Raw genomic sequence first — 23,879 nt, forward strand, 5'->3', positions numbered from 1 at the left:
AGGTCTTTCCACGGAAAGGTGGAAAGACCTGATTATATCTATAATACTAAAATAACGAGGTCCAATTTGTCACCCGTCATCACGTACACACGATGAATCAAAGAATGCAAGTTTATATATAGTACATAGTATATATAGTATATACAGTGCTAGTATAGTACAATATTGTTGTTTAAAAATTACACCACTCCAGACCCATTTGTTTTCCACGTAATTAATATTGCCAATAATAAGGAAATTCCAGGTCGAGTCCTGTACCGATACTAATAATATATTTACCTGTTACCTTTTACCTTATCTGTACGTCCTGCATCTGACAGGCGCACCACCAAACCGGGCGTATTTAGGATTTTGCTATATACACGGGTCATAATCACAGAGTTGACACTACTAAATTCAATCATTGTCACATTGTTTCCTATTGTAGTATTTTAATCAATATGACTTTCTAAGATGACAATACGAATACTAAAAATCTTGACTTAAAACAAGGCGTATAGGTACAGTTTTCAATTTGTTAGCCGGTATGACGTAAAACAGCGGTTATCTATATCTAATATGGGATAATGCTGTTGATAAAAAAATAATATTACCAAAAAGTTCCAGGTCGACGGGTTCAAACAAAAAGTGTTTGCAAGCAGAGAAAACTGTGCACCTTATAATCGGCATGACTTTATCAGATGACAATATCAATACTAAAAGCAGGCTTACGCAAAGTTATATACTTTGTTTCAGTCACGGACCCGCGATATCACGGGTGTGTTCTAGTATAGGAATATATAAATATATATATATTTACAACGTAATATTGTGCTTTCAAATGGCAAGCAGTGTTACATTTAAATGTCAATTATTTTCAATTAATGTAGACTATCGTATACTATTTTTAATGATGTAAATTTTTATTTTTCAATTAGAAGTGACAAGTCATAACCTATATATTTAGTTTTTGTTGGTAGTATCGGCAACGAATCGGAAAGATGCCTCAATAGAAAATAAAGGAATGAGGTAAGATTCCATTGAGACAACTCTTTACTAGATCCATACGACGTAGAATAACACATTGTATTTCATTGTTTCATTTCAACTCCGTTGTAAATGTTCACATGCATACATCTTTAACGCCTTTTTTCATTCATAGATAATCATACATTTGTTCAATTATTTCTCGGTCATAAAAAAATGTGACATATGCCAAAAAAACTGTATAATAGCTATAATTTTAATTGATAGAAATTATATATAATGAAATTTTAATTGTCACTATGAAAGTGATTGAACACTTCAAATGTCCATTTTCTCTCTGTTTGAAGGCATAGGCCAACTCTTCAATGCATAATTAATCGCTTAATTCACTATTAATGGATATATGATTCAAAACTATGTTTAGATCTGTAATTGTCATTAACAGTTTTTAGTTGTTTTATATTCTTAATTATTCTTAATAGAACTAGACAGCTTGTGATCATCACCTGAATTAATGATAAACACATAAATAACGTCTCTTTTGAGGCATATTATATAACTATATTTATAGCAACATAAGCGTACATTAAACGTATTATATGTTTTCCGAAAAGTTTGGAGTTCTTAATGGATTTTTTTCCCTGATAAACACATCATTGTAGTTTATTACAGAAAGGAGAATTGTTATCCCCTTTGCTCTTCAACTTTGTATTGTTTGGCTTTGTAACTATTTTGATATGAGCGTCACTGATGAGACTTGTGTAGACGAAACGCGCGTCTGGCGTACTAAATTATAATCCTGGTACTTTTGATAACTAGTTATAGATACACTGTAAACTATTCATATATAACAAATACATTTTTTTTGTATTTGGTTTAAATGTTATGATAAGTACTTTGATTAATCTTATAACAATATTCAGTATATTTAGAAATTATATAATCTCAAAATACACAGACATTGCAAGAAAAGCGGATTTATCGAGCGAATCACGTTTGGACTAGTTTGCGATAACTCGTTTTTCAGTTAGAACTGTTTAACGTCAGGTGTATATTCATAGGCTCCAAATGTCTAAGTGAAAGTCAAGATATGAAAAAAAATGTTTTACCCCGCCGCATCATTACGCCTGCCCCAAGTCAAGTCTTGTATAATTTAGATTTTAGTTTCTTTGTATAATTCGGAGTTTAGTATTCATTATCACTGACTGATCTAGTATTCATATTTGTTTAGGAGCCAACTGAAGGACGCCTCCGTGTGCTAGAGTTTCTCGCTGCATTGCACACCAATTGGTGGCCTTCGGCTGTTGTCTGCTCTATGGTAGGATTGTTGTCTCTTGGACACATTCCCCATTTCCATTCTCCATTGTATATGAAGCAGACTTATATAAGATTCAAGCTCTTGCCTATCGTATCAAATGGAATCCATAATATAGCATCATTTGCTTCAATAGGTTAGTATTAAAATGGAATTGCTTGTAGCAAATTCATTGCAATTATAATGAAAGAATAATAATAAGTCTTGTTTTCGTGAATTTTCTATTTTTATATATAACCAGTCCAGTAACGCCTGCATACGGAGTATACTTTTCTAGATGATACGATATTTAAGAGTGTGGATTTTTATCTAAGTTTGCCGCCTCATAAATTGACTTTTGAAAAGCTCGATTGAAACAAAAGTATACTAAAAAAAGATTATTTTAGCTTCCTTATTATGAATTTTCAATTTTTATTTATGAAAATCGGCGTCTGCATACGGAGTAAATACCTCGCATTTGATAAGATCTTCAAGGGCTTGTATTTCTTACAATCATTTCCTTTATAGATTGTCAATGTTCACAATGGAGCTACTTACCTACAAATATAACAGTCTCAAATTGTGAATCTGAAATCAATTCTTCGTAAAAATTTACGGACACCATATCTAGCTAATGATGGCGGATATGTTCCATATATATAATATTTTTTCGTAAAAAACAAGGAAAACAGGAAAAAACAAACAAAACAAATATCAAATAACACTGAAAAACTAAACCTCAGATAGAGTATCCTCAAATATAAACCATAGAGACGGCAGGCGCTTCGAAAGATTAAGAGTTGCCTGCTTCACCATAGACATCTATTATTTTTCCCATTCATAAACAATTGAAGCAATGTAAAATGTCTTGTACGTGGAGAACGTGGAAAGGTAACAAAGTCATATGTAATACGATATGGGTCATTAATTGTCAACCAACTCTTAATTGCGATCATCAAATCTATATTGATGACTCTAACCTATGTCTGACATAACGTATTTTTTGTGTTCGTTCGTCCAAAAGTTTTGTACACAAGCAAATCAGACAAAGCATACAACGGGACATACGTATGTTAACACACAACAAACAACTGTATACATATTATAAAATGTGTATTATAGGTTCTATCGTGTTGCGGTGAAACGTGATACAAGTTAGTGTTAACATATAATCATTCTTTAATTTCTAATTTTAGTAAAATAACTGTGAGATGTTATAGTGTTGTGTACATTAACGTATTATAATAGTTATAGATGTTGTAAAATGAATAATATTGAAGATGCATATCATTTTGTGTTGATTTGTCCTGTATATAGAACACTTAGATGTAATTTTTTGCCAAAGTATTATTGTTCATGGCCAAATACACGAAAGCTAATTTTTCTGTTACAAGCTGGGTCAAAAAGATTAACTAAAAATCTATGTAATTATCTAAAAGCTGCATGGAAAGTAAGATTGCAAATTATCAGTTAATATATTACTCATATTATTATAAGTTATCTCTGCATTATTTAATTTATTTAATTGTTCTCTGTATTCTGTCATATTTGTCATATATGTATATTGTATTATGCTAAAGCAATCTTGTTGCTAATGCAATAAAGATTCATTCAGTTATAAAAAAGATAATTTATGTAATCACATAAGCAACACGACGGGTGCCACATGTGGAGCAGGATCTGCTTACCCTTCCGGAGCACCTGAGATCACCCCTAGTTTTTGGTGGGGTTCGTGTTGTTTATTCTTTAGTTTTCTATGTTGTGTCATGTTTACTATTGTTTTTCTGTTTGTCTTTTACATTTTTAGCCATGGCGTTGTCAGTTTGTTTTAGATTTATGAGTTTGACTATCCCTTTGGTATCTTTCATCCCTCTTTTAAGCACATGTGCTCAGGAATTGTTACGAAAACAGGGTTCTTTTTCATCAGAGTTATCTCCGCAATCATCCTTTCCGTCACAGAACTGATGGATGTAAACACAGTTCCCATTATCACAGGACCGTTCTCTCCATCCACAATGTCTGGCTGTAATAAAGAAAACAATGTCAAGTGCGGCAGAACAAAAGTGTGGTCATTAAATCAATCTGTTGCAAAGATTGAAAGATAAAATTGAATTACATAATATAAGTGCCTATGTTCACAACTTTGCGTAAAAAATGTAATGATAAAATTTACAAATCCCGAATCATATTTCATTATATAAGCTTTCTTCAAATCCTTTCCTTGCGATACTGCGATGATCAACTTTTGGTAAGTGCAGTATAAAATCATAAATTCAATTATTCACGTGAATTTTCCTGAAAGTTTTTGATGGTAAATTATTAAAAAATTACACGAATTATTCGTGTATCACTTGAAGAGTTAGGATATACCAACTTTACAGACATTAAATGTCTCATCTGATCCGTCATTACAATCTCGCTTCCCATCACACAGATGATGATATAAAAAACATTGTAAATCATCAGCACATTTTACGTCTGGATATGTACACGTGCAATCTGAAAATTAAAATTAAAAACTATTATAAATTCTCATTTTTTAAATTAATATATATCTGTAGTTTATGATCTTAAAAGGATAGAAAAAAGATCTAGTGGAAATTGGTGATTGCAGGACCTATGTTAAATTCTAATGTAAACCGTTAATGTTATTTCATTCTTCATTTTTAGGGAGTTTACAATTGGCCTCATATTCTCTCGTTATTATAATTATTTAAAACTAGGAAATCAATTATTTCCTACCGTTAGACGAAAGTATTATTTAACAGAACCGCAACCAATTATAGGTTTGCCACTAGAACTGTTTCGCATTCACTTATCGAAATCCTTTTTTTTAAATGCTTTTCTATTCGGCTATTCCATTGATCAATGTTTTTGTATCATTTTAATTGTTTTGAGTTTAAGAAATAACAGCATAATGTATAACGATTAAATTGGAGTAGAATCTTCTTACCTTTTCGGAGCACCTGAGATCACCACCAGTGTTGATGAGGTTGGTGTTGCTTAGTCTTTAGTTTTCTATGTTGTGTTTTGTGTACTTTTATTTGTCTGTTCGTCTGTTGGTCTTTTACCTTTTTAGCAATGGTGTTGTCAAATTGTCTTCGACTTACGACTTTGAATGTCCCTCTGATATCTTTTGCCTCTCTTTTAAAAGCATAAGGTAAGCCTTCGTCAAATGTTGATTATGAAGTCAATAACATTATAGATATACGTCGTTGAATCTTAACAGTTTATTTAATTGATGTATTTTGTTTTATACAGTTTTACTTGAGATGATAATGGTTGACTTTTGGTTAAAACGTGGCGTTTGAAATTTAAAACTTGTGATAATTGATGCTGTCGTTGAATTAACGACACAATAATCTCATCAACATGTGTTTAGTCTCTTACCTCTACACATATTCTCTTGGTCATCAGATCCATCACGACAATGAACTGTTTTTCCATCACATTGTTCCCAAAGAAATATACATTAGGTCTCATCAGCACAATGCACCTATCGACAAGGGCGCCCTGTTAAATGAATTAATTGTGATAGTTTCTTGCGAATGTTGTGTGATCAATGAAATATAAAAAGAAAAGCAAATAATGTTTAAAAATAATTAGAATTATAGCTGAGAATCATACAAAAAGAGTGTTTCATTTAAAGTGATTAAATTTTTGAAACATTAAGCTTCGTTAAGACAAACTTTAATCGAAATGTAGGACACACAATTGTTGTTTTCTTAATACATACACACTAAGGTACACATTTAGTGTAACTCAACAATTCCCAACAATCAAAATAGTTACATTCAGATAAAGTTTAGTTGAATTCATCTTAATATGTACAAATAAATCAGCATTTTCATCTTTACTAGTTTATAAAATAACCAAGATCAATTCCTTTTTCTGTGTATTTTTTCAGAATAGATAATGAAATTGAGAAAAGAAATGGGGAATGCGTCAAAGAGACAACAACCCGACAACAGAACAGAAACAGTCCAAAGCCAACAACGAGTTTTCAAATCAGAGAGAAAATCACGCACACGAAAGTTGACTTCAGCTGGCCCTTTAATAATAATGTATACTTTAATTGATTATTACTTTTTATGAATGCTTTCTAATGTTATGAATTTTGGATAGCTATAATATAATACTTTGTGAGTTATTTGAGGCTTTTCAGTGTGTGTTATGCTATATTTTTGCTGTTTTGAATCCCGAATGTGTTCTTCAAATCAGTCACTGAAACATTTCATCAATTCGTCAAAGTGTCAATCAAATATTAGGCAGTAATACTAAATATTGGGAGAACGAAAATTTTGTTTATAACAGTTTAATAAGTTTCATGCATAATTTGAAGAATTTTTGTCGTATATGTAAGTACCTCAAGAGGAATCAAACCGCAAATGATTAATGATGGAATATGTCATATTTTGTGTTAATTTCACCGATTCGATGGAGTTCTCATTTTTAGTTGATATCATTCTAAAACGTATATCCAGATTACCAGAAAATTAACAATTCACAATAAAATTGAGAATGGAAATGGGGAATGTGTCAAAGAGACAACAACCCGCCCAAATAAAAAAACAACAGCAGAGGGTCACCAACAGGTCTTCAATGTAGCGAGAAATTCCCGCACCCGGAGGCGTCCTTCAGCTGGCCCCTGAACAAATATATACTAGTCCAGTGATAATAAATGGATAATAAATAGTAACATTTTGTGCGTACTATTGTCTAGACGTCATCTAAGAAGTCATCGAGATTAACTCTGAAGACTGACAACGGTCATATAACCGGATACAGACATAAATTTAAAAAAAAATGGATCCCGACCACGTGCAATTGGATTTTTCTACGTCCGTTTAATTTCATATTGCAGATAAAAAGTGTATTGATCATTGTTTTTACCTTAATAAGATTGAATTTTTGTAGATCGACTCAGTCAATCAAATGGTAAATCAATATATGTCACCTCCAAAGTTGACAATTTTTGTATTTTCATTTAAGAGCTGAATACATACGTAACCTACCTCTAGCTCAGTTAAAATGAAGGTCACATGAATATGGATTAGATGAGGTCGAATTATTCACACACAAATGAATAATTCATCATCGACGTTTCTTCTTTTTTTCAACCAAATTTAACCAATGTGGCTGATAAAAGCGAATTATGTTTTAACTATATCCCTTTCATTTTTGATTGAACAAAAAAATAAATTTCAGTTTGTATTTATATCTTGAACATGTTGAAGCTAATGATCTTTTAATGCTGAACTAATGTCAGTTGTCTTATTTTTACCTTTACAGGTAGCCTCGCTTTCATCTGAACCATCGTTACATGCAATGTATTCATTACATACTACAGGGTTCTATATGCATTGGCGACCATCAGCACATTTAACATATTCGTCACGACACTGATACTCTAAAATGAAGCATGTTATTACGAAACATTTATAATGGTTATGGCTACCCTATCATAAGTTTTCCCTATTTCTTTTTTACACTTACATGCGGTATTTTTTTTTGCTCAATCTACACAGTTTATACAAAATATAGATGACATGGCATGTTTTTTTGTTTTTTTTTTCATTTTCTTTTTTATTGTGTTTAAAGATTTAATCATTTCTTTTCTAAAAATAAGACAAAATTTTCGAAAGGTGTTATTCACCAAGTAATTATAATTGCTATATGACATATACGAATTAAATTTTTCAAACAAAAGACAAGCATGACGATCAGTAAAGGGTATCTATGCTAAAAAAAAAAGTCAAATCAACTAGTTACACCAGGTGTATATGCATATGTATAATGTTTTGCCGCACCTGTACAGAAATCTTCTTGTTCATCTGATCCGTCCTGGCACTGACTCAATCCATCGCAGAGCTGATACTCATATATGCATTGACTATGGTCATCACAGTGCACTTGTTTTGTATTATAACGTATTCCACATGAGGTACCTGAAAACAGATAACTCTTGTTATTTCATGAGGATCACGATAAATGAAAAATTTAGAATAAAACTATGAAATGAGAGAAAGAGATAAAAAAACACAATGGTAAATTATCGTACGAAGAGGCAGGCTTCAGCTGGCCCCTACACAAATGTGTACTATGTTAGTTAAAATGTACGTCACATTAAACTCAAAGAAATATAAATGAACTAAAATGTAAAAGAAAACAACAAAAAACATACAAGATTTCAAAGCACAAAGACACCTTTCTTGGGGTAGGCGCAAAAAATGTGGCGGTCTTAAACATGTTAAATTGGGATATAAACCCTTCCCTATTCCTGTAGGCAATATAGAATAAACAAACACAAAGCAACACATAGTTAAACTCAGTTCACAAAAAGTCCGAGTCCAATGTCAGAATAGGTAACAAAAGAAACTAACCAAATTGTCAATTAAACATAAATAAAAAAGGTCATCTATTAGTTAGTGACATGCCAGCTCCAGACATTAATTTAACTGATTATGTCTTCATGATATTAAAATCAATTATAATCTGTCATGACATATCACACCATCATAACATATAAGAACAGAATATAACCAAAAGCACCGTTATTATATTTCTTCTCAATAAGTATGTTTAAAGGTTTTGTTTGTTGATGCCGACATGTAGGTGCATTGCATAAATTATTACCATAGCATAGTAGACATGTTAGATTTGAAATACCTAAAGGTATAAAATGTCTGCATGTTGAATTATATTTTCGATGAAAACATGTTTTTCAAAATGTTTTGACTAGCTTGTGGCATCGAAAATCCTGGTTAACATAACAAACGTTGCTACATACACGAGCGAATCGAACAAGTTGAGATATATAACCATCATAAAACGAGGACTAAGAAAACCCACATCCAAAAACGGATAATTAACAAAAGGAAATAGGAAGTCATCTTTTTTGTCATAATGTTTTGTAATAAGCTGTCCGTTGTAGATAAAGATATCAAGATAAAGGCAATAAGTAACATAAGTTTTATTCAAAGTCAGTTCAACAGGATAAATCTGTTCAGTGTACATACGTCAATCGTTAATTTTGAGAGCCAATATATCATCCAAATATCAAATAGTGTTACAATGATTCTTTGCTGATTTCAGTCATAAATTGTAATTTATGAAATACGAAAGAAGGTTTTATCACATTTTACGATTAACATGATCTTGATGTAATCAAACCTATTTTCCGTAATCTGTTTTCAGTTGATTTATTATTGCATATACCTACATGTAACTATGTCACCTCCAAGTTTTTAGCATTCTTTAAACAAAATGTCAAATCATGTGAATGAAATTAATGTATATTTGTTTGCACGATTAGCATGCTTAATAATATCAATTTGAAATATCTGAAACATCATAAAAATCAACTGCGAGTATTATTTCAGACAATGTCAACTCGAACAGACTAAGAATATTTTCATCTTCTTAATCTGAAGTTTCAAAAATCATAGTTAATACGATAAAATTTGATTATTAAATTTTCACCAAAAACATTCAAGCATAAACAAAGAAGATGTGATATGATTGCCAATGAGACAACTCTCAACGAGAGCCTACCCTATATGTCAAAGTTTAAACTTCAATCTAAACATAAAATGTTGCTGTATATAAAATCCTTCAAGGAGTTGGCTGTTCAAGGTCAGGAATATGACAGTTGTTTTCCATTTGTTAGATGCTTTTCAGCTTTTATAATTACAATGCTTTAAAGGACTTTCCGTTTTAGGTTTACCGTAGAGTTTGATATTTTTGACATTTTTGTTATATTTGTTTTAACTAAGGTAGACAAAATAATAAGTCACATGAACGGTAAAAAAACACACTTAACTATACACATGTAACTAAGTATGAATAACAATAATACGTACTACCAATTTAATCACTTACCTATCTGAGATTTTACCGCTCCAAAGACAAAGACAATTACAGCTGCTTTGATAATGCACATCTTCTCCACTTTGCAAGTTGTAAGCTTGAAAACAAAATTAAAAAAACTGTTAATTAAGTACCGAAAAAGAGCACGGAATATTTGAAAATACAAAAAATACACATGAAGTAAATAATTTTTTCATGACTATGAACATTTTTTTGGGTAAATGATTTAAAAATCGTGATTTAGTTGGAGGTGTTTATAAAGTATTTAAAAGTTGTATTTCAATGTACACAATAATGTGTAAAACAAATCGACATTAAAAAAAACACAAGAAAACAAATAAAAGATAAACACATCTTGAAAAAAGTAATACATGAATATGAACATGAATATGAACATGAATATGAACATGAATATGAACATGCACAAAAGGTTAAACGCAAACCTCCATATAAAAAAGCCACCACACTGTCTGATTAGTTTCTACTTCGTTTAAGATATTTTGTCAATAATAATGATCAAACAGGTTGTGTTTTATGGTAAAAAAATAATTACAATAATAACTGTTATTCAATCTTCACAAAATTATACCATGCTTTCAAATGTCAAGCAGTAATACATTTAAATCGTCAATTATACTCCGTTTACTGTAGACTATCGTATTTTTTTTTATGTTAATGATGTTAATTTTAAACCTTGTACTACGATTATCAAATATTACTAGTATTTAATTGCTTTAATGTAAATTAATGTAAATTATACATAATTCGTGTACATTTATTTTGCTTTACATCCATTTATACCAAATTGGAATGGCCAGTAGCCATATAACTTCGAGAAGTCGTTACTTTTTAAGGTTGGAATTGTGATACATGTATCACTTGTTTTGCAGTTGCTAGAACTTTTCGTAGCAGTGAACGTGTTTTCTAATAAGGTTTATGTCAATGATTGTAGCATGAGTTGACATTCCCGCAAATGGGCTCTGGTCTTTTACATGACAAATATAATGTATTTACTCTTAATTATATTCATATAAGAGAACTGAAAATGCATCAAACACATCCATAAAATTTCAACTTTTCCATATCATATCAGTTTATGACATTCGTAAATACTGCTCTTTATAGTTTTGAATATTTCGAGTCTTTAAATAATATGAGGCAGGAATTACCTGTGAATGGGGACGAAGTCTATGATTTTTTTTAAATCAACAATGTTAAAAAGAGAAACGGAAATACCGTAACGTTTCCGATTTTGGTTCTGTTGATAGGGATTTTAGTTGTGACGTTATTTAAGTGATGACGTCATATTCAATGTAAACAAAGAAACGCTGTCATCAGGTAACGTTTTTTTAATAACAAACATTTTTTTTAAATGAATTAGTATTAGTTTCTTTCTTAGACTAATAAATAAACATTTTATTAAAAGTCTCATGCAAACAAGACCAGAAACGGAAGTAGATTTCTGCGCCGATCCGGAAATTCAAAAACGCGACTAAAAAAATTGAACGATTTTGAGTTCATTAGTACAATGAAAAATTCGGGAAATTTTCCCGATTTTTTTTTTTTTATTGAACTTTCTACTTTAATAGGGGACTTCGTCCACATATTAGTTCTTTGATTATATTCTTATTTGTGGGCTTCGGCTGTTTTCTGATCGTTGTTCGGGTTGTTGTCTCTTTGAAATATTCCCCATGTATATGTTCAAATTTTATTTACGTTTATGATCTAATTGTGTTTGCTTGCATATGAAATGAAAACGTTTCAAAATCACCTCAATTCAAAATTTCTATTTTCTCCTGTATACTGATGCAACAGACAAATAGCAGTACACAAAATCAAACTGAAAAAATATTTTCAGTAACTGCTAGTACTCTCACATGTCTCATATCTGTGCTTTGTGGGTGGTGTATAATAAACTGCCTCGTCCACTCTATGTTTATTTCTATTTATAAACACCTGATAAGTCAACTGAATTTTAAAGTTTGTTCTTGTGCTGACTGTTACAACGCCATACATATCTAGGGGAAGGATAGTGTCTTCAAATTTGTTTAACCCCTCCATATTTTGTATATGCAGTCCGAATTCATGAGCCTTTAATTCAGGTTTTTTTTGTGCTGTGTTACATATTTGTTTTTCGTTCATTATTTTGTTCATAAATTGGGACGTTAGTTTTCTCGTTTTAAATGTATAGCATTGTCACTTGGTCCATTTGAAGACTTGTTTCATTGGCAATCATGCCAAATCTTGTTTATTATACAGATTGAGAAATACAGGAAAATACCAGACAAAATACACGATACAATGCTAAAAACGAGCATTGGACAATATGCGCTCCCATGTAAGCAAACAACAACAAAAATAAAAACAAAACTTTCGAACTCCGAGGAAAATTGAAAACGGAATGTTTTGAACCATATGGCAGTGACAACAAGCCTTGCAGTCACAAAACGTTCATGTCAATTTTGTGTACTCATACTCGAAAATCAACAAATAAAAAAATGTGATTTCATGTTTCGAGCAAGATTTCTGTGCTCCAAACACTGAGCGATATGGTATGACTTTAACGGCAGGTGCTCGAAAAGATTAAGTGCGGCAATTTTCACTTGCTACATGTATTATTTGAGCCATTCGTTAAAACTTGCAACTATGCAGAACGTTAATTGATTACATAATCATATCTTAGTATATCTGGTTCTGTAAATATCAACGTACTCGAGATGGCGGTCATAAAATCTATATATTGATGACTCTAACCTAGGTTTGATATATCGTATTTGTTGTGAAAGCATTGAACACAAGTTCTACTCCAGAAGACCAAACATACACCAGAATGCAGATATTTTAACACATTTTTGATGAAAATGTCAAAATTGTTTTGTTTTGATTCTAACGTATGGTGTTGAATTTTTTGAATTTTATTAAATTAAAAGAGGGACGAAAGATACCAGAGGGACAGCCAAACTCATAAATCGAAAATAAACTGACAACGCCATGGCTAAAAATGAAAAAGACAAACAAACAAACAATAGTACACATGACACAACATAGAAAACTAAAGAATAAGCAACACGAACCCCAACAAAAACTAGGGGTGATATCAGGTGCTCCGGAAGAGTAAGCAGATCTTGCTTCACATGTGGCACCCGTCGTGTTGCTTATGTGATAACAAATCCGGTAAATAGTCTAATTCGGTAGGTCACATTCATGAAAGGGAAGGGGATTGTAGTTACGACGTAAGGAACATATCCGATATCATTTGTGAAACGGTTATTCCATAATAGCCAACCAACTCTTGTGGCGTCCGTAAAATTTACGAAGGGATGATTTCAACTTCACCATTTGGAACTCTTGGTTTAATAATTTTATTAACTCTGACATGTAATAATGTTCGTAGATTCAATGGTTAGTTTTATAAATATAGATTCTTACCTCAATATGAGTGAATTATCGGAGTTCTCCAATCGAGGTAGTTAAATTTCATAATTTAACTACCGAGATTGGAGAACTCCGATAATTCACTCATATTCAGGTAAGAACCTGTTTCTCTAATTTTTTAAAACAACAAAATTTTAATTTTAATGTCCAAATTCCCCCAACCTTTCTATCCGCCTGTTTCGTTTTCCATTGGGAGATTACTACGCATCTTGTTGCCATGGTTGCAAATGAAATATATTTTAAATCATGAAAAAAGTCAAACAAATCAGTAACTTAATATTTTATAATATTAACCAAGTATTTCAGTAATAGGACAATATTTTTAATTCAACAAATTGTTCATAATTTCCTACAAAATAACGTGTCCACCGAAATATCAGCGCGGATGGATCTACAAAACTAACTACAGCAATGGTGGAACAGCTGTTCACCGTTCATATATCTCTTATTCCTGGGAACTATCGCTGTCAAATATGACCCTCCTACGTTTCCATTGCTGATGGTTATTGTCAGGTACGCTATGTATGTTGATGTTGAATGTTCCTCCATATATTGGGGCCCCGAAAATATAGTTAAGCCCGGCAGGTGCGACTTGACCTTGTCCAACTGAGATCTGCCTCTCGGATGTTGTTGTTGTTTGATGGACATTTCTTTCTCCCATGTTATTGTCTATCGTGACCAATGTTTGTGATGCCTGAATTCTGTCATCGCAGCCACCAAGAATACAACTGGCGATTTCTTTATGTTTACTTGGATTAAGTTTAGAGTAGCTAGAAATGCTTTGGATATTTCTGTGTCCAGATATCTGAAATGTCAGAGAAAAACAAAAAAAAAATCTTCATGAGAAACCATAATAAAAGCACATATAAAATAAAGTGTTACAATCGTACACAAAGTGCTCATGAGAAATTCTTGCGTTTATTTTTTTACATGTTTTAGGAATAATGCTTTTGACATTTTTAAATTCTGGACGGGATATATATACACATGTATATGACTGAATCCTGACAACATTATTGAACTTACCAGTTACAGATTAGTCCACTGACACTTGTTTCTATCCACCTTCAAATTGATAGAAACAAGTGCTTGTGGATTAGTTTTAATAAAAGAATGAGAAATTAGGATGAGGATTAGTTTTAAAAAATGAAAGAGAAATTGGGATGTGGTTAAGAAAAAAAATCAGGATTTAGGGACGACACCTCAGATTCTGACCTATCCCCCTACAATATTTTCCTCCGCTTTCAATTGAGATGCTACATGTATAATACAAGGTTTAGTTTTCTACAGAAAATAAATAATGCAGTTTGTGTAATGTAAAAATGATGTACATGATTTCCACTTCCATTTTCATTTAGAGGCATTAAAAAACATCACCTATTTTTCGGGATGTGTAATGGCGGATCATTCACAAATACCTTGACTACTTTGTCCTGTGAGAATCAAAATATTTCATGGTTTGGACCTTAATGCCATTATTAAATAACACATGAGAGCTTGTCACAGTTAAATTAAATTCACATAGCACAATACATATTTTTTTCTTTATAATAATTGGAATTAGTTTATTACCTGCTTTATATGGTTATGCTCGACTCCTGCATCATCCAGCTTCTGGAGCATAAAACGTCGAGCAGAATGATTTGTTAGATGCCTTTCTGCTCCCTCATCCTGATCATCAATTTCAGTCCTGTTTTCCACTTCTTTTATAATACCTAGAATAACAAACAGAAATCATTTAAGTTTTGACAGTTTGACTTTGATAAAGTTGTTGAAAATATTAATTTTATATATATAGATGTGCATGTTGTGAAAATGTATGTATGAGAAATTGCTCATTGTCGAAGTCCTCATTGAGACTTAATTGTAAAGACCATCAACAAAAGTGTTGTTTTTAAATGATAATAATTTCTCTGTTTTGAATTTCTATGTATTAATTTGAATTTTGTTTGATGAAGACATTTAACTATCTATTTATTTTTAAGAGTTATTGGTAACGTTATACTTATGTACTGAGGGATTAAAAGAGAAAATGTATTTCACAATTGTCAGAAAATACATATTTTTTTTCTTATGTATTGATATCTATTCTTACTTTGTTTTGATCATGAGTAAATCATTTGAGTTCTCTAATCAAGGTAGCTTAATTATGGAATTTTAGGCTGAGCCTTGAAAGAATCTGTTTCTATATTTTTTTTATAACTTAAAAACAAAAATTTAGATCATACATCAACCAACCCATTTCGAAAGAAAAGTGTTCTCCTCACTAGTGAAATACACGATCATTAATGTAATTGGAATTATATTTAACCTTGTTAGTACAACTGTAGTACACTTATCTATCGATGAGTGATCCAGGTTCGAATCCTGGACAAGGTAAATTAACTGATGGCCAATTACAATAATTGGAAATTTAAATTCCCATTTTGTTTGTTTGTGTTACTATATATAGCTAATTAAAAGTTATCTAAGTTTTAAATTTGGTTGTGAATTTTAATTTGATCAAGACTAAGGCCCATACTTTAAAACTTTTGATAACTCATTAGTAAATAATGTTACATGGTACATGTAGGACTTGTAATTTGGTACAAAATCCTGAATTTTTGTTTTATTAACCTTTTTTTTTAGCTCTTAACCACACCTATTTTTTATGTAGAAAAGCACTTTTTTTGGCCTGTACTGTGTCATTATCAAAACCAAAATTAATTGCCAACAAACTTGGTAATAAAGAAAAAGAGCTAAATTAATGTGTTGAGGCAATACGAAATAAATTTCTTCATTCTCAGTGAAGTCATTAAAACTTTCTTGAAAAATTAAGATATTCGCTAAAGATAAGCAAAAAATCAAAATCCATTTTTGAGGATGCAGATACATGTACATGTAGGATTAAAGGACTATTTCTGTTAACTAGACGTTATAGGCGGGGTTTGGAACTGATTTATGGATGCAGATCACTTTTATTCACAAGGTTTAATTCAGCAAATTTCATTTTTTATCAACTACAAACATTTCATCCAGTGTTTCCACATTTAATGTAGGTCCAAGATTAGAATCTGAAAAAATGAATTTCTTGTCACCTTTTCTACAAGCTTGAGAAAAAAAATATTCTACACACTCAACAGTTGAATTTTCTCATTACCAGGCACCCGGCAAGCCTCATGCCTATAATGAGAAATTTCAACTGTCTCGAGGGTAGTTATATAGATTTCACATTGAAGTTGGAGAATGAAAAGTTTTTAAACCTATAGAATGTAGACACCTTGTATTTGTGTATTGATTGTTTTGTACCTGATTTTTCTGCCATTATCTTCATAAACTTGCCCAGCTTATTTACTCCCACTATCTGACTTTTGTACCATCTTGTGGACTTATTTGGGTTTGTATTCTCTTGGATGTAAAATGGATCCTCAGGTTTGGAGAAATTTACAGGACGCTTTGATTTGTACAACTTGTAGGCCTCAACAGGACATCTTGTCTGGTCAGTCAAATTGGCCCAAGCCCTCTGAGGTATTTCCCTTTTATTTTTCACATCTGTTCCTGTCCTGGTTTTTGTATTTCTTTCATTCATTTGTATATATTCATTATTTTTGTGATCTTTACAAAGTTTTACGTCTCCCCACCTCATCTGATAATGCTCTGTAACACCACGAAGCCCAAAGTAAACGGTATTACAAAACCAAACTGTATGGAGTAATGCAGTTGGATTTGATAATCCCAGCTGTCCACTGCTGAACAAGGCATCAATATCTGCATCAGTTAACACATCTGCCTTGCCAGTTCCATTTCCCTTACCCATTTTTTTCAAGTCTACCTGTTTAGCTGTAAGTGCATCTCTAGTTTTGCAAAACTCTATACTTTTGGTAAGATCATGTCCATAATCATGGCGCTTAAGGAATCGGTTGAAACTGCAAAACTGGCCTTTTAATGTTGCTGGTTCATAGTTTTCTCCGTCACTTTTTCTGGCTAAGTAAGATGTTCAATTTGTTTGGGTGGAATGTTGTGTATTTCCCTTCTTTCATTTTTTTTTCTCTAAGAACTGTACAAGTGTGCGAAGGTCTGATGTAGTTTTTTTCAAGGTACCTCTATTTTCCTGATTTGCTATAAAAATATCAACCTCTTCTTCATCAATTGGAACAAACTGCCTAACATATTTAGTGGTATCTTTTTGAACAGGTTGAAGTGATTTTTCATTGTTTGTTGGAGGAGGGGGGAGATCTGGTAGGACTGTAACTGTCTGCATGTCAGAATCATCAGAATCATACATTTGAGATTGAAAAAGTTGCAGAAGTTCTTCTGTTACTGCAGGAGGGGAGGAAGGAATTACTGGTTCTTTTGGTACCTCATGAGGATCAATTAGAACGTCAAATCTGTATCTGGCTTCAGTGATAATTTTCCCATCATTTAGTTTAATTTCCCATAACGGGAACCCAAAGTTTTCATTTTCAGCTAGTATAACACCCTCTTCACCCGAGAGAAGTCTAACTCTTTTCCCCCTTTCTAGAACTTCGTTCAGAGACATCTTTTTATTATTCAATTTATTTAGCAGACGATGCGATCGCGATTTTGTTTTCACGTAACCAGGGAGTTTTACGAGTTTAAAGCAGGCCAAGTCCGAAAAGTTCGAAAGTAAATTGTTTTTTTCCTGAAAATGCCTCCAAACAAGGTGCTCCAAATAATTCATGCCGATTTCGAAAAAAGTAGTCCCGGCAGAAATATTGACCAATCAGGTTCCGAGAACAGATTTTTCACTAGTGAGGAGAAATATTTTTCTCACACCGGTCAGGAAATGTGAAAATAGCACAAAAATTAGAGAAATGATGATTTAAGGACATGGAATCAGTAATTGTTACGAAAACAAGGTTCTTTTTCATCAGAATTATCGCCACAGTCATTCTTTCCGTCACAGAACTCAGTAATGTAAACACAGTTCCCATTATCACAGTAACGTTGTCTGAATCCACATTCCCAGGCTGTAATAAAGAACAAATTATCAAATGTAAACAACAATTCTGTCATTACCAACAATAGTTTTGTATACAAAGATTTAAATTATCAAATTGTGTTAAATCACGAGTTGTTTTTGTAATTACATTTTTATAAAACTTATTGAACCATTGCATGCATATATACTAAACAAAGTCCTGTTGTATGTCTATTACGAATATATAACATAATATTGATAAATAAAATGTTATTCAATGATTGTATATCGTAAGCTAATTAACTTTCGAGTTTGTTGCAGAAGGCTTCCGGAAATGTGACATTAATGAACAATGTACACAGAGCACGTGGAGTTTAATGTGACGAATATGTGACATGAGTTATATGAATCAGATGAAAGGAAATGGGTGGGAAAGGCACACCTGATTAAATTATTAATTAGAAGTAGAATATACATAATTGGTCAACTAGGCATATTGGAAATAAGTTTTTCTGAAAATAAAATTGTGATACGTAAACATTATAACCATAAGAGTTGTTTTTTTAATTGTTTTAATCTTTTTTCTGAGGTTTGCTTGAGGGAAGCTTTTACCATTGTAATCTAAATTCTAAGCCACAAACAACCTCGCTTCAAAATGTCTACAGAATAATATTTAGGTTTTAAGGAATAACTTATTTAATAAGGATATAAGACAAAATGTGCAGAGAACTTAAATATTAAAGTAAAGCAAATGTATACAAAAAGTAATCATTGACTCAATGAAACCGTCACAATCTACAAACCTCTACCATGAACACTATCATGAATAAATAAAGGCAACAGTAGTATACCGCTGTTCAAAACTCATAAATCCATGGACAAAAAACTAAATCGGGGTAACAAACTAAAACCGAGGGAAACACATTAAATATAAGAGGAGAACAATGACACAACACTAAAATGTAACACACACAGAAACGGACCAAGCATCAGACAAAATCCCACGAGAATAACAAATATAACATCAAAACCAAATACATGAATATGGGATAGACAAGTACCGTGACACGTCTTATCGCAATGTGAATTTACACTAAAAAATAAGAGAAAACAAACGACGCAACATTAAAATGTAACACACACAGAAACGAACAATAATATAACAATAGCCATATTCCTGACTTGGAACAGGATATTTTTAAAGATAAAAATGGTGGGTTGAACCTGGTTTTGTGGCATGCCAAACCTCGCACTTTAATGGCAATGTTAAATATAACATTGAAATGACAACATAATATTACAGGACTACAATACAAAGAAATAAGAGAACGTATTAGACAAAGAAACACATGATTAATAGATAATAAAAAGCATCAGGTTTAAAATTCAATACGCCAAAAAACGCGCCTCGTCCACACAAGACTCACCAGTGACGCCCAGATATAAAAAATCGAAAGTGAAAAAAAGTACAAAGTACAGCTTTATCTGCTGGAACAAAGAGGATAAAGCATCCACAACCTGCGGATTCTTGAAAGGGTTAGAAACTCTAGTACTCATATTACATCGTAGTTTTTGTATGCGCCTCTGAATGCATGATCGAATAGCTTTGATCCATTCAGACAAAGTGTCCAGTTCTGGTCCGTCTGGTTCGCGCTTTACCCATTTTCTTGTATAGTCCTCAACTGCATCCATCAGTAACTTGAAATGATTTTTCCAGTTGATGGGCTGGGGATTCTATATTTTGGTCCCTTGGCTAACTCTCTTAGTTGTTCATTGGTAACGATGCCAATGATACCGGAATACTGATGTAATAAATTACTGATGCTAAGAAAATAAGTTTTCTCATATTGAACTTTTGTGAAAAAGCTAAGACTTTATAATTATAAAACTGCAATACCAGTTTCACCTAAAATCTACTACGTTATACATTATGTTACAACTTGGATGTGATGAAAACACCATAATGATTTATTTAGGATATTTGATTCCACTTTTACATATGTTAAATATCTCATCTGATCCGTCATAACAGTCCCATCTCCCATTACATAGATAAAGATATGAAAAACACTGTAAATCATCAGCACATTTTAGGTCAGGACCATAACATGTGTGATCTGAAAATTAAAAGGACGAAATATTGTTAATCTTCATATTTTAAGTCAACATACATAGATTACTTTTTAATTATCATTATCAATATTATTAAATATGAAGCGACTGTCGTACACGTGAGAGGTTTAGCGCTGTAAAACCAGGTTCTATCCACCATTTTCTACATTAGAAAATGCCTGTACCAAGTCAGGAATACGACAGTTGTTGTCCATTCGGTTTTTGATGTGTTTTGTCATTTGATTTTGCCATGTGATTAGGGACTTTCCGATTTTATTTTCCTCGGAGATCAGTATTTTTGTGATGTTACTTTTCACTTAAACGACCAAGATGGTCTAGATGAAAGAGAATACATTTGATATATGCACACATTTTACATTTGATATAGCAACTCTGATAATTTTATCTTGAAAATCAAATGCACATGTATGATCATTTAACATAATATCAAAGCTAAACATATATCAACTTTTTGTTTGAGGCTTAGACGCGCGTCTGGCGTAGTTAGGGCCAATATGCCGAGGATTTTTTTCACAGAAGGGCCAATTTCAAAAAGTGTCGACAGAATGAAATTTACTATAAAAACAAAAAATAATGCTTTTTGATCAATATCTCGATTTACATATATTATGATATGGGTGATCAATAGTTAATTTAACCCTAAAAAAGGATAAAAGTCCAATATGCGGATTTTCGGGTGTGTTTAGGTAGGAAAAACAGGGAATCCCCCCAGAAGGACATTTCAAACCCAAAAAAAGTTATGCTTTTTATGACTGTTGTTATTCATACTACTTTTTCCTTTAAAAATGAAATTGGTTTAGTTTATAATATAAAACTTCAAAAGATAGGCTTAGTTGATGATAATATCTGTAAAGTATGTTGCAGTGAAAAGGAAGACATCCTGCATATATTTATAAATTGTGATAAACTTGAAGATTTTCATAATTATTTGTCATCTTTATTGGTTAGAATATTTGAAAACTGTGATTCAGATAAGATCAGTTTAGTAAGAAGTGAGGAACTATTGATTTTGGGATTGCGATGGCATATGAAAGGTGTAAATGATTCTTTTCTTAATTTTTGTATGTCTGTTGACAGATATTGTATCTTCAGAAGGAGAAATTTGTTGAATAGTGGTTATTCTAATGTAAATTTGATTAAGTTATTTCAATATACATTAAAACATTATGTAACATATATGTATGTCTATCTCTGTCGATGTCATAATATGAGTCATATATTTCAAAAAAAGTTTGTAATGGATAACCCGTTGTTAGAAGAAACAGACAATGTTCTAGTCTTTAAATTGTAATAATTGTGTACCTGAAATGTAAATTAACAGTATTGTGAATACAAAGTATAGTATATAGTATATATTGAGAACAATCAAGGACAATTGATTTTATATTTTGTTTTATTTGTATTATATGATGTTTGATTTTAATAAAGATAAAAAAAAAAAGAGGACAGAACTACTAATATATGATGATTTTGAAGTAGGGGTTCGAATCTCGCTCAAAATTTTTGCTTTTTTTGTGTTGTTATATTAAATTTTAATGTTTATATCATATTTTGTCGGATGTTTGCTTATTTCATAGAGTCTTTCTGGTTCATTTTGACTATATAGTTTACTAGTATATCATTTTACATGTATCAAAGAAAAAAATAATGTATCGCTTATTGTGTGCATTCCTATGACTGTCCATACTCTTGACGAACTTTCTATTTATGTGTTTACATTTATTACATATATTCAAGGAACAACTGCCGTTAAAATGATGTAAATGCCTGTACATAACCAATAACACGAGAATTAATTCTATAGCAATGAAGCCTACATGTTGCGAGTGTAATATACACATAACTTCAAATAAGGCCATTGTATACAAGTTTCAAAACAACACAAACAATTTTTCGAAACCTTTTTTGAACATGGTATTTAACAAATGCAGTCAACAACAATGTTGTCGCCAATTCACAAACTGTATAGAAACTAGTATTGAATTTTTTTTACCACCGTCCCTATACCGGTACCTAAGTCATCGAGAAAACACAACAGAACAAATCAATTACACTTCAAATCGTGATTGTAGGTAAAACATCAAGAGACTGTTGCATCTGTATCACAACGAAGGGCCGATTTGTTAAAATGACAGAAAAGACAATATAACATGTGTTAGTAACACAGGGTGATCTATGACCAACTGATGTAAGATGTTCTCCGGTTATAATATATACATGTATTATCTTATCTTATCTTATAGACGATAAAACATTAAAAGATCAGGACAAATACAGATATACATATATATTTAGAATGAGAAAATCACGATTTAAATTTGTTTGATATTATTTGGCTCCTTGACAAGTTACGTGGTACATTGTATGGAACCTTGCATAAAGGATGTTAATAATAAAATAGAATCAATATTAAAAAATCAATAGTCTTGGCCTTGTTTTTGTAGGAATACCTGTTCAAGGTATGGAAATAGATGATGTGACGTATTTTCATGTACTATAATTAGCATATATCGGGCTATTTAAAACATGAATTACCTATCTTATCGAATGAAACAAATCCTCGGCAAATCGGCTCTACCTCTTTCCTGTTGCAAAAGTTTGAATTATTCGAAATACTAAGGATTTTCTTATCCCAGGCATAGATTACCGTAGCCGTGTTTGGCACAATTTTTTGAATTTTTGGTCCTTAATGCTCTTCAACTTTACGATTGGTTGGCTTTTTAGATATTTTGATCTGAGCTTCAAAGATGAGTCTTATGTAGACTAAACGCGCGTCTGGTGTTATAAGTAATAAGCCGGGTACCTTTGATGATTATTCTAGGAGAGTTTAGTTAAACCAGACTGTCAATTTATCATGCCAAATACAAATGTAACACAGAAACAAACAACAACCACTGACTTACAGGCTCCTGATTTGGGACAGGCACATACACACAGCATGTGGCGGGGTTAAACATGTTAGCGGGATCCAAACCCTCCCCCTAACCTGAAACAGTGGTTTATTATTTTGAACATAAATTTGGACGTTATTTTTCCTGTTTGAAAGGATTAGCATTTGTCATTTATTTGCCTTTAAAAGCTGACTATGTGGTATGGGCTTTGCATTTTGTTGAAGACCGTACGGGGGCCTATAATTATAAATTGCAGTGTCACAAGCGCGTGATGTCGATCATTACATTCATTACCGTAATAATTCAAACCAACGTTTGACATATCGTATTGTTAGTGGTAGTATGTGTATTCTCTTGCAGGCAGTATTGG

General features: G+C 32.0%; 1 protein-coding gene across 1 annotated transcript; it reads right to left on the reverse strand.

The window, feature by feature from the left end:
- Positions 1-14,009: 14,009 nt before the first annotated feature.
- LOC143074029 (uncharacterized) lies at positions 14,010-17,156 on the reverse strand. Its single transcript, XM_076249583.1, has 3 exons — positions 16,853-17,156; positions 15,137-15,279; positions 14,010-14,369 (listed from the first exon to the last, which is right to left on the reverse strand). The coding sequence occupies exons 1-3, from the start codon at positions 17,130-17,132 to the stop codon at positions 14,010-14,012; spliced, it is 783 nt and encodes a 260-aa protein (XP_076105698.1). The 5' UTR covers positions 17,133-17,156.
- Between the last annotated feature and the right edge of the window lie 6,723 nt (positions 17,157-23,879).

The sequence above is a fragment of the Mytilus galloprovincialis genome, chromosome 5 (assembly GCF_965363235.1).
Source record: "Mytilus galloprovincialis chromosome 5, xbMytGall1.hap1.1, whole genome shotgun sequence".
Lineage (NCBI taxonomy): Eukaryota > Metazoa > Mollusca > Bivalvia > Mytilida > Mytilidae > Mytilus > Mytilus galloprovincialis.